Source organism: Acinonyx jubatus, chromosome A3 (assembly GCF_027475565.1).
Source record: "Acinonyx jubatus isolate Ajub_Pintada_27869175 chromosome A3, VMU_Ajub_asm_v1.0, whole genome shotgun sequence".
In the NCBI taxonomy this organism is placed as follows: Eukaryota; Metazoa; Chordata; class Mammalia; order Carnivora; family Felidae; genus Acinonyx; species Acinonyx jubatus.
The window spans coordinates 49,999,414-50,012,426 of NC_069388.1; the positions used below are offsets into that span (position 1 = coordinate 49,999,414).

General features: G+C 36.6%; 1 protein-coding gene across 5 annotated transcripts in view; it reads left to right on the plus strand.

Moving 5' to 3' along the window:
• Window positions 1-13,013, plus strand: part of SEPTIN10 (septin 10) — a 65,264-nt gene that overhangs the window by 49,126 nt on the left and 3,125 nt on the right. For all 5 annotated transcript variants that reach the window (XM_053200335.1, XM_015074775.3, XM_053200336.1 and 2 more), the window contains 2 exons: window positions 7,041-7,173; window positions 12,524-12,711. In XM_053200335.1, the coding sequence (XP_053056310.1) occupies window positions 7,041-7,173; window positions 12,524-12,711 (321 nt within the window). The remainder of the gene's footprint in view (window positions 1-7,040; window positions 7,174-12,523; window positions 12,712-13,013) is intronic.

The following is a 13,013-nucleotide window of genomic DNA, read 5'->3' on the forward strand; positions in this document are numbered from 1 at the left end:
TATGGAAATTAGATAGATATGGGAATTACCAGAAAATTACCTTGCTGTTAGCAGCTATTCAACAAATGTTAGGTCTTTTCTCTTTACCAGGTAGATTTATTTTCCTCCTAAGCAACTCAAGTGCTTATGTATAAACAGATAATGAGAATTTTGAAAACAGTTTAAAATTCATTTAAATTCCACATATTATTTAAATCAAGTTTGTCATCAAAGACTATCAAATCCAGTATGGGGCTGGTGAAATGTAGTGAGGTTTCTGACAATAGTGAAGGTAGCCTGATAGATTTAGAGGCTTCTTTAAAATAAGACCAAAACAGGGAGGAGCCAAGATTACGGAACAGCATGGAAGTCTTTTTGCATCTCACATCCATGAAATACAGCCAGATCAACACTAAACCATCCTGCACACCTAGAAAACTGATTGGAGGATTAACACAACAATCTGCACAACCTGAGCCACAGAACTCAGCAGGAATTCACCCCATAAGAAAGAGCAGAAAGAAACAACAGCCAGAGACTTAATCAACACAGATAAAAGCAAGATGTCTGAACCAGAATTTAGAATCACGATAGTAAGAATACTAGCTGGGGTCAAAAATAGATTAGAATCCCTCCCTGAAGAGATAAAAGAAGTAAAAACTAGTCAGGATGAAATTAAAAAAGTGTCATAACTGAGCTGCAATATCGAATGTCACGGTGGCAAGGATGGATGAGGCAGAACAGCGAATCAATGATATAGAGGACAAACTTATGGAGAATGATGAAGCAGAAAAAAAGAGGGAGACTAAGGCAATGAGCACGATTTAAGAATTAGAGAAATCAGTGACTCATTAAAAAGGAAAAAGATCAGAATCATAGGGGTCCCAGAAGATAAAGAGAGAGAAAAAGGGGTAGAAGGGTTATGTGAGCAAATCATAGCGGAAAACTTTGCTAACCTGGGGAAAGACACAGAAATCAAAACCCAGGAAGCACAGAAGACTCCCATCAGATTCAACAAAAACTGACCATCAACAAGGCATATCATAGTCAAATTCACAAAATACTCAGGAAAGGAGAGGATCATGAAAGCATCAAGGGAAAAAAATCCTTAACCTACAAGGGAAGACAGATCAGGTTTGCAGCAGACCTATCCACAGAAACTTGGCAGGCCAGAAAGGAGTGGCAGAATATATTCAATGTGCTGAATTGGAAAAATATGCAGCTAAAAATTCTTTATCCATCAAGGCTGTCATTCAAAATAGAAGGAAAGATTAAAAGTTTCCCAAACAACAATTAAAGGAATTTGTGATCACTAAACCAGCCCTGAAAGAAATTTTAAGGGGGACTCTCTGAGGGGAGAAAAGACAAAAAAAATACCAGAAGCAACAAAGATTAGAAAGGACCAGAGAACACCACCAGAAACTCCAGCTCTACAAGAAACACAATAGCAATAAACTCGTATCTTTCAGTACTCACTCTAAATGTCAATAGACTAAATGTTCCAATCAAAAGACATAGGGTAACAGACTGGATAAGAAAACAAGATCCATCTGTATGCTGTTTACAAGAGACCCACTTTAGACCTAAAGACACCTTCAGATTGAAAGTAAGGGGATGGAGTACCATCTAGCTAATGGTCAACAAAAGAAAGCCGGAGTAGCCATACTTATATCAGACAATCTAGACTTCAAAATAAAGACTGTAACAAGAGATGAAGAAGGGAATTATATCATAATTAAGGGGTCTATCCACCAAGAAGACCTAACAATTGTAAACATGTATGCTGCAAATGTGGGAGCACCCAAATATAAAAATCAATTAATCACAAACATAAAGAAACTCATTGATAATAATACCATGATAGTAGGGGACTTCAACACTTCACTTACAGCAATGGACAGATCATCTAAATAGAAAATCAACAAGGAAGCAATGACTTTGAATGACACCAGATGGACCTAACAGATATATTCAGAACATTTCATCCTAAATCAGCAGAATGTATATTCTTCTTCAGTGCACATGGAACGTTCTCCAGAATAGATCACATACTGGGACACAAATGAGCCCTCAACAAGTATAAAAAGATCAAGATCATACCATGAATATTTTCAGACCACAATGCTATGGAACTCAAAATCAACCACAAGAAAAAATTTGGAAAGAAAGCAAATACTTGGAGACTAAAGAACATCCTACTAAAGAATGAATGGGCTAACCAAGAAGTTAAAGAGGAAATTAAAAAGTACATGGAAGCCAATAAAAATGATAACACCACAGCCCAAAACCTCTGGGATGCAGCAAAGGTGGTCATAAGGGGGAAGTATATAGCAATCCAGGCCTTCCTAAAGAAGGAAGAAAGCTCTCAGATACACAACCTAACCTTAAACCTTAAAGAGCTGGAAAAAGAACAGCAACTAAAGCCCCAAACCAGAAGAAGACAGGAAATAATAAAGATTAAAGCAGAAATCAGTGCTATTGAAGCCAAAAAATCAGCAGAACAGATCGATGAAACCAGAAGCTGGTTCTTTGAAAGAATTAACAAAATTGATAAGCCCCTAGCCAGTTTGATCAAAAAGAAAAAGGAAAGGACCCGAATAAATAAAATCAAGAATGAAAGAAGAGAGATCACAACCAACACAGCAGGAATAAAAACAATAAGAGAATATTATGAGCAATTATATGCCTACAAAATGGGCAATCTGGAGAAATGGACAAATTCCTAGAAACATATAAACTACCAAAATTGAAACAGGAAAAAATAAAAAATTTGAACAGATCCAAACCAGTAAAGAAATTGAATTAGTAATAAAAACATTCCCCCCAAACAAGAGTCTAGGGCCAGATGGCTTTCCAGGGGAATTCTACCAAACATTTAAGGAAGAGTTAACACCTATTCTCTTGAAGCTATTCCAAAAAATAGAAATGAAAGGAAAACTTCCAAACTCTTTCTATGAAGCCAGCATTACCTTGATTCCAGAACCAGACAGAGACCCCACTAAAAAGGAGAACTATAGACCAATTTCCCTCATGAACATGGGTGCAGAAATCCTCAACAAGATATTAGCCAACTGGATCCACCAATACATTAAAGAAATTATTCACCACAACCAAGTGGGATTTATACCTGGGATGCAGGGCTGGTTCAATATCCACAAAACAATGTGATTTATCACATCAATAAAAGAAAGAACAAGAACCACATGATCCTCTCAATAGATGCAGAGACAGCATTTGACAAAATACAACATCTTTTCTTGATAAAAACTCTGAAGAAAGTAGGGATAGAAGGATTATACCTTGAGATCATAAGAGACATATGTGAAAGACCCAACACTAATATCATCCTCAATGGGGAAAAATGGAGAGCTTTTCCCCTAAGGTCAGGAACACAACAGGGATATCCACTCTTGTCACGGTGATTCAACATAGAATTGGAAGTCTTAGCCTCAGCCATCAGACAACACAAAGAAATAAAAGCATCCAAATCGGCCAGGATGAGGTCAAACTTTCACTCTTCGCAGATGACATGATACTGTATACAGAAAACCCAAAAGATTCCACCAAAAAACTGCTAGAAGTGATCCATGAATTCAGCAAAGTGGCAGGATATAAAATCAATGCACAGAAATCAGTTGCATTCCTATACACCAACAATGAAGCAACAGAAAGAGAAATCAAGGGATCAGTCCCAATTGCACCAAAAACCATAAAATACCCAGGAAGAAATCTAACCAAAGAGGTGAAAAGTCTATACACTGAAAACTATGGAAAGCTTATGAAAGGAATTGAAGAAGATACCAAAAAATGGAAAAATATTCCATGCTCCTGGATAGGAAGAACAAATACTGTTAAAATGTCAATACTACCCAAAGCAATCTACATATTCAATGCAATACCTATCAAAATAACACCAGCAGTCTTCACAGAGCTGGAACAAACAATCCAAAAATTTGAATGGAACCAGAAAAGACCCCAAATAGCCAAAGTAATCTTGAAGAAGAAAACTAAAGCAGGAGGCATCATAATCGCAGACTTCAAGTTGTATTACAAAGCTGTAATCATCAAGACAGTATGGTATTGGCACAAGAACACTCAGATCAGTGAAACAGAATAGAGAACCCAGAAATGGACCCACAAACATATGGCCAACTAGTCTTTGACAAAGCAGGAAAATATCCAATGGAATAAAGACAGTCTCTTCAGCAAGTGGTGCTCGGAAAACTGGACAGCAACATGCAGAAAAATGAACCTGGACCACTTTCTTACACCATCCACAAAAATAAACTCAAAATGGAATGAAGAGCTAAATGTTAGACAGGAAGCCATCAAAATCCTCGAGGAGAAAGCAGGCAAAAACCTCTTTGACGTTGGCCACAGCAACTCCTTACTCAACATGACTCCAGAGGCAAGGGAAACAAAAGCAAAAAAGAACTATTGGGACCTCATCAAAATAAAAAGCTTCTGCACAGCAAAGGAAACAATCAGCAAAACTAAAAGGCAACTGATGGAATGGGGGAAGATATTTGCAAATGACATATCAGATAAAGGGTTAGTATCCAAAATCTATAAACAGCTTATCAAACTGAACACCCCAAAAACAAATAATCCCGTGAAGAAATGGGCAAAAGACGTGAATAGACACTTCTCCAGAGAAGACATCCAGATGGCCGACACATGAAAAAATGCTCAACATCACTCATCATCAGGGAAATACAAATCAAAACCACAATGAGTATATATGTACAGTGGAGTATTACTCCAGAAGTAATGCGGAGTAATGAAATAATAAAGAATAATTCATTAATTATTCCGCAAGTAATGAGGAGTAATGAGTGAGTAAAGAATGAAATCTTGCCATTCGCAACTACGTGGATAGAACTAGAGGGTATTATGCTAAGCGAAATTAGTCAGAGAAAGACAAATATCATACAACTTCACTCATATGAGGACTTTAAGATACAAAACAGATGAACATAAGAGAAGGGAAGCAAAAATAATATAAAAACAGGGAGGGGGACAAAAACATAAGAGGCTCTTAAAAACGAAGAACAAACAGAGGGTTGCTGGAGGGGTTGTGGGAGGAGGGGATGGGCTAAATGGGTAAGGAGCATTAAGGAACCTACTCCTGAAATCATTGTTGCACTGTATGCTAACTTAGATGTAAATTTAAAAAAATAAATAAAAATTAAAAAAATGTTTAAAGAACAAAAATAAGACGAGAACAACCACAGAAAAGCAAAAAGCCTGGTAAAAAGTAAAATGTTCTTGAGATCTGGGACATTTATGTGCTTATCTAGGGCAGTTTGTACATTTTGCTTTTAAAGAAAGTGTTTAGGATCTTTTCCTCCTCAGAACACCTGCTTTGCATACCACACACAATAAGCCATAATAGCTGTTATGCAACATTTCTTACTCTATTTCTTCATGAACTTTTAAAATTCTATACTTGGAAGATTTGTTTCTCTAGTTACAACATTTAAGATTGTAAAATGCCTTAATTTATCACATTTTATATCTATTTAGATGTAAAGTTTTTTTTTGTAAGCAGTAGGAATTTCTCACTGCAACACAGCTGGAAGGTGCATTTGTGTTCCCTGTTAAATCTTTAGGATAGTCTCATAGTGAGCTGAAATGGAAGGGCTTGGCATTTCTGATGTATAAGAAGTACATCTGAAATGCTATAAGTAAGAAAGAGCAGCTAGGCATAGTGTTCCAGTACAGTCCTTTCTCTGGTTGGTTAAATCTGGCTCTACTTTCTGCCAATTTCTGTCACCAAATGAACATTTATTAAGAGACTGAAATGTCTAGAGAGCTTTGCTGTAGTCACGTTACAAAGATAATGATCTATTAGAAGAGAGAGGCAGATAGGATATAAATGCCAAGGAAAAGGTACAAAGTGCCATGAGAATGCTTCAAAGGCACAGTTAGTTCCAATGGGGGAGACTAGGGGAGGCTTTAGAGAGGAAGTTGCATTTGAATTTGACCTTGAGAAGTAGAAGGTTAGATGGGTAGAATGAGGATTGAGAGGTGGGCAATAACATGGGAAGCACAGGAGACACATAAGCTAAAGCATGAAATTTGTGGTGTGTTTTAGGAACAACGAGTAGGCTGTTATGACTGGAACCTTAGGGCATTAGATTTGTTTGTTAAGAGACAAATCTGGAGAGGCATCTGGGGTGGTTCCATTGGTTAAGCATCCAACTCGATTTCAGCTCAGGTCATGATCTCATAATCCCCTCGTCTGGCTCTGTGCTGACAGCAGGGAACCTGCTTGGGATTCTCTCTCCCTTTCTCTCTCTCTCCCTTCCCCCATCTCTCTCTTTTTCTGTCTCTGTCTCTCTCTTTCTCTCTCTCTCTCAAAATAAATAAAGTTTTTTTGTTTTAAAAGAGATGAATCTGGAAGGGTAGAATTAGGCCAGCTTGTGAAGTTTCTTGAGTGCTATTTAAAGGAGGTGGGACCTTATTCTGTAGATAACATAACTAGTGCAATGGAAAAAAAGATGAGATTTGTGGGACTTTTTGGAAAATCTTAGGAGTGAAAAGAAAGAAGAAAGTGAAAGAGGAACTAAAAGCCCAGAAATCAGTTATGATATTGCAATAGTGAAAGCAGAAAATGACCAAGATTGAGCTAGGATATCTGTAAAAATCAGAAGATTGGAATGAAATGATGTCAGGGGCACAGACTGAACTCCCAGACTTTGGTGATCAGGTAAGGTAAGGGTAGAGTCAAGGATGACTTCAAGACTTCAAGGTTTTCAGACACAGTGATGCCAATTAACAAAGACTGAAAGAGGAATTCAGTTGGGGTAAAATTAGAATACTTCTTGTAAAGGGCTTATAAAAAGCAGAGATTTCAGAAGTCCAGTACTCTCTGTTAGCTGTGTCACTGGTGGCTTTTTATGTCTCATTGCTATAGGGAATGTCATGTTTTGGGTTGCTGTGTGTAAGAGGGTATTGGAAAGTATGGTATACTTATGAGGATTAATCCAAGATGTTTGACTGTTTGAAAGTTTCCTACATCGCTTTTTAACATGAGAGTACCACAAATAACTTTGTAGTCTTCAAGAGACCTATGAAGCCAAAAGACATGAATTTTATGGTGAACGTCAGAGGAAGGAAGAAGAAATGAAGCAGATGTTTGTGCAGCGAGTAAAGGAGAAAGAAGCCATATTGAAAGAAGCTGAAAGAGAGGCAAGTACACTGGTTTGATGTGATCTGCATTTGTTTTTTAGGTGTCCTGTTTGAGAGATTTATCTCAAGAATTTAGCTGAGATGCTTTTGGAGAGTACTTATTGTTCTTTAAAAAGTAGCTATTTTAACACATAGTCTTTGGATACAGACTTTTAAAAATCTGAAATCAAATAAAAATTTGGCTTTTTTGAGCAAATCGTCTTCCATTAGAAGTGGTTCTCCAAGGGGACTAGGTCACTAAGAGGTGTTTTAAGTATCTTAACTTTGTTATTTATTTATTTATTTATTTATTTATTTATTTATTTATGCATGCTTTAGTTAATATACAGTGCAATTATTGGTTTAGGAGTAGATTTCAGTGATTCATTACTTAAATACAACACCCAGTGCTCATCACAACAAGTCCCCTCCTTAATACCCATCACCCATCTAGCCATCTCCCACCCACTTCCATCAACCCTTAGTTTGTTCTCTGTCGTTAGGAGTTTCTTGTGGTTTGTTTCCGTCTCTTTTTCTTCCCCCTCCTTCCCATGTTCATCTGTTTTGTTTCTTAAATTCTCCTTATGAGTGAAATCATATGGTATGCTTTTTGACTTTCTCTCATTGACTTATTTTGCTGTTTAGTAGATGCATTCTAGTTCCATCCACATTGTTGCAGATGACAAGATTTCATTCTTTTTGAGGCTGTGTGTGTGCGTGTATGTGTGTGTGTGTGTATACACATACCACAGCTTCTTTATCCATTCATCAGTCGATGGACATTTGGGCTCTCTCCATAGTTTGGCTGTTGTTGATAGCACTGCTATGAACATGTACCCCTTGAATCAGTATTTTTTTATCCTTTGGGTAAATACCTAATAGTAAAATTATGGTCAACTAATCTTCAGCAAAGCAGGAAAGAATGTCTAATGGAATAAATACCTTAACTTTGAACCAGAAATGTTTTAGCCGTGGCTTAATAAAACCTTTCTTGAGAGTTCTTGAGAGCTGTTGGGGTTGATGCCACGAAACAGGTAACTATGAAAACAATTAAGTAACTCTTCTGAGTTTGAACTCAGGCTTTCCAGACCAGTCAGGTGGTCAAATCACTTTTGGATAACCTTGGCACACATGTGCACATGCACACACAAACATTGCAGTTATTTCCATAGTTTTGTTTGCTTCTAGTTCTTCAAGCAACACTTTTAGTTTTATTTGAGTTAAACTATTTTCTATAGACCTAACTACAATGGCTACTTTTAAGTAAATGGCCACATTCAAGAGGAGAGTCAAAAAGGATGAGTTCAAAAAGGAACTTCTAAGACAAAAATGTTAATACAAGTGAACTTGATAATACAAGATTTTCTGAATTATTTATATTTTTACAAATTTATTTTTTCAAGTATGCTTGTAAGTAGTTTTATAAAATTAATGGTCTGATATATCTTGTTTATAATTTGAATTTGAACTTTGTATTTTGAAAAAGTTCGAACAGGAAAGTGAAAGTAAGGGTACCTACCTATGTCCCTCCCCACACCTAGATTTAGCAATGGGTGTTTTGCCACCTTTATTTTACATATATATATGTGTGTGTGTGTGTGTGTATGTGTGTGTGTGTGTGTGTGTGTGTATGCATCTGGGAGAGAGGGGTGTCCATTTTTCCCTGGTCATCTGAAAGCTGGTTGTAGATATTATGACAGTTTATCCCTAGGCACTTCAGTGTGCATCTCTGAAGTTAGGCACATTTTCTTCCATAACCATTGTACTAGTATTACACCTAAGAAAATTAATGGGAATGCCATAATCTCACCTGATCTCCTGTCCACAGTCACATTTCCCCAGTTGTCCAAGATGGTCTTTTATTGTTTTTTTTTCTTTTATTTATTTACAAATTTTTTAGTTTTTTATTTTTGAACTGGAATTCAGTTGTAGGTCTCATATCACATTCGGGTATTCTGTTTGTTTAGTCTCTTTTGTCCAATAATAGTTCCCTAGTTTTGAGTTATTTTTAAGTATAAAAATTGAGGAAAGAGTTGTAATGAGCAGGAAATGAGGATGCTGACTTTTTTTTCATTAGTAGATTCATCTTTAAGATAGAAGTAGAGTGAAACTATTTAAGAGTTTAATTCTCATATATCATGATTCTTAGTTTTTCCAGTGAGGAGAAAAGATGTAGAAGTGGTTTACAGTTGAGTTGTTTCTTTTTTTTTCTTCTTTTTTTTTTCAGAGAGACAGAGACAGAGACAGAGAGAGTGAGCATGAGTGGTAGAGGGAGAGAGAGAATCTTAAGAAGGCTCCACATTGACGTGGTGCTCAATCTCATGACCCCTGAGATCATGACCTGAGCTGATATCAAGAGTTGGATGCTTAGCCGACTGAGCCACCCAGGCGCCCCTATAGTTGAGTTTTTAATTTTTAAAATCTGATACAAGATTATCTTGTTTAAATGTGTGTTATTTAAAAGGAAATTGAAAATTCAGGGTTGAATTTCAAATCACATGGTTGAAAGAAAAAGAGAAAGACCATTTGTCAGTAGATCCTTTATAGACTTTTATTTTTAATTTTTTAATGTTTATTAATTTATTTATTAATTATTTTTTTAATACAATTTATTGTCAAATTGGTTTCCATGCAACACCCAGTGTTCATCCCAACAGGTGCCCTCCTCCATGCCCATCACCCACTTTCCCCTCCCCCCGCATCAACCCTCAGTTTGTTCTCAGTATTTAAAAGTGTCTTATGGTTTGCCTCTCTCCCTCTCTGTAACTTTTTTTTTCCCCTTCCCCTCCCCGATGGACTTCTGTTAAGTTTCTCAAGATCCACATGAGTGAAAACATAGGATATCTGTCCTTCTCTGACTTATTTCACTCAGCATAATACCTTCAAGTTCCATCTACATTGCTGCAAATGGCAAGAGTTCATTCTTTCTCATTGCCAAGTAGAATTCCATTGTATATATAAACCACGTCTTCTTTATCCATTCATCAGTTGATGGACATTTAGGCTCTTTCCATAATTTGGCTGTTGTTGAAAGTGCTGCTATAAACATTGGGATATATGTGCCTCTATGCATCAGCACTCCTGTATCCCTTGGGTAAATTCCTAGCAGTGCTATTGCTGGATCATAGGGTATATCTATTTTTTAATTTTTTTAGGAACCTCCATACTGTTGATTTAGTTTTGAGAGAGAGACAGAGTGTAAGTGGGGGAGGTACAGAGAAAGGGAGACACAGAATTCGAAGCAGGCTCCAGGCTCTGAGCTGTCAGCACAGAACCCAACACGGGGTTTGAACTCATGAGCCATGAGATTATGACCTGAGCTGAAGTTGGATGCTTAACTGACTGAGCCACCCAGGTGCTCCCTAAATTTTTAACTATATAGCATTATAGGCAGTAGATTCTGGGCCTCTCTTATTAATGTTACAAGGTACTTCATGGCTAGTTTTAATACTGTAAAGCCAGTAGCATTAATACTTTAGAGTCAGGGTCAAAAAAACAGGAGACCTTCTGTGCTGTTGATAACTTCTCACCAATGCCCTTAAGACAGTACCACCAATATGCTATATCTTTTGTAAACACTGCTTCTGAGTATTTGAAATATGTTTGAATTACATAGTGGAACCATAAGTGAGTGCTTTATGTACATGGAATAGACTGCTGCTGTCAAAAGTTGTGAATTCCACATTATGTAAATAATAGTCATACCTATCTCTGCCTCCCTTTTTAAAACATTTTTCTTTTTGTAGTATTTCTGCAATTTTTAGTCAACTTCATGAATGATCTATGAAGTAGTCTATAACCTTTCAAGATATTTAACTATGCATATAGAGTATGCAGCCTACATTTAAGTAATCAGAGATGTCTTTATACATGTCCTCTAAATCCACTCCTATACACATAATCTAAATCCATTCCTGTATCCTGTCTTTCCAGGCTTTACTCAGCTCCTCTCCCACATTTATAGAAGATACACACATACTCAGTTGTGACTCTGTGTATACCATTGATTTGAATGACAACTAGATGAACCCCACTTTTTAAATACACATGCACACACACACATAAAGTTTTGTAAAAGCAGGAACTATGAAATAAGCAAATACTAATGAACTGATGCTTCTCTGAAATGCCATCCTCAGTAATAAAAGCATTTTAGGGAAGAAGAATTTTACTTAATCTGTTTCAATCCTGTTCTGTCTCCTTTTAAATACATCTCCTGTCAGGATTTACTGGCGCACAAGACAACCTCTTCCATATTTGGAACAGTGAATTTTTATTAGGATGGAGTTTAGCTCTTCAGTTTCTTATATGCCATCTTTTCTAGAAACCAAGTCCTACTTTTTTATATGAATGCTACCCAGAACTGAAAATACTAAACGTTATCTAACTAGACCAGGGAATTCAAAAAGTTACCTTTTTTATCTAGATTTTGGATGCTGTGCGTGTGTTCTTGGCAGGCAAGACACGCGGCTCATTGATATAGGATCCACTAAAGTCCCTAGATTCTTTTTCTAGATAAACAAACCAAGGAAATATCATGTTATAATGTTATAAACTTTTACAAACTCATTTTAATGGTTGCATTGAGTGTATTTAGCACAAATTTACTTTTTGACTTTATTAGATGTGGGCTATGTTTTCCATTATGCTGTAAACTCAACTATAGTGATTATTTTTATGAATAAAACTTACTCAATTTAGGATTTCTTGATTTAGCTTAGATTTCAAGAAGGTGAATGACTGTGGGAAAATGTAATAGATTTTTAAGGTTCTTGATTTAAATTGACAGTTGACACTTTCCAAGCAGGATTACCAATAGAACTTTTAACAGTTTCACTATATTTGGTATCTTTACTTGGAAAATAACTTGCTTTTGTAATTTGTGTCCCTCACTTTTATTAAGCATGGATTTTAGAGAGTTTTATTTGAAGAGGCTTTGCAGGGAAATATATAGAACAAGAAAATGAAAACTCTAAGAAAAGGTCAAATGTTTTAAAAACATGGGAATCTACTCCCGAAGTCAAGAACACACTGTATACACTGTATGTTAGCTAACTTGACAATCAATTATGTTTAAAAAAAATGAAAAAATAAAATTAGAATAAAAAAAACAGGATTTTACATGAGACTGTATTTTTTTTATTATGTGTTTTTGTTCATGCATCTTTTGCATGGGAACTCATTTATAATTAAAGTTACCAAGGCAGTTCCATATGTACATTTTTCCTTAAAGCGTGAACTTTCGAGACATCAGGAAAACTTGTAGATTGCTGTGTAGGTTAGTGTTAGAAATTGTTGCTAAGCCGGAGAACATTCCTGTGCATGTGCTGCCACAGTGTGTTGTTGCTGGGAACTGCACTTTCTTTCACAGCTACAGGCTAAATTTGAGCACCTTAAAAGAGTTCACCAAGAAGAGAGAATGAAGCTTGAAGAAAAGAGAAGACTCTTGGAAGAAGAAATAATCGCTTTCTCAAAAAAGAAAGCTACTTCAGAGATATACCAGAACCAGTCCTACATGGCATCAGGCAGCAACCTGAAGAAGGACAAAGACCGTAAGAAGTAAGCCATCCCCAACTCCCTGACTCTGGTGGCCCAATTCCTCCATTACTTTCTTTCTCATTGCCCTGTTTGATCTTCATTGAACTTACCAGTTTCCTTATTCCTTGTCAACCTCTTGTGATTAAAATATCAGCTCCTTGAGAGCAGAGACCTGTCCCTTTTCTTCACTGCTGTTTCTGCAGCATCTAGAACAGCACCTGGTACATATTAGGTGCTCAGTAAATATTTGCCAAAGTGAGCAAATGAATAAGTGAAAAAAAAGTATCATAATGTAGAAAGGGTCAGCTACCTGGGGGGAAGAA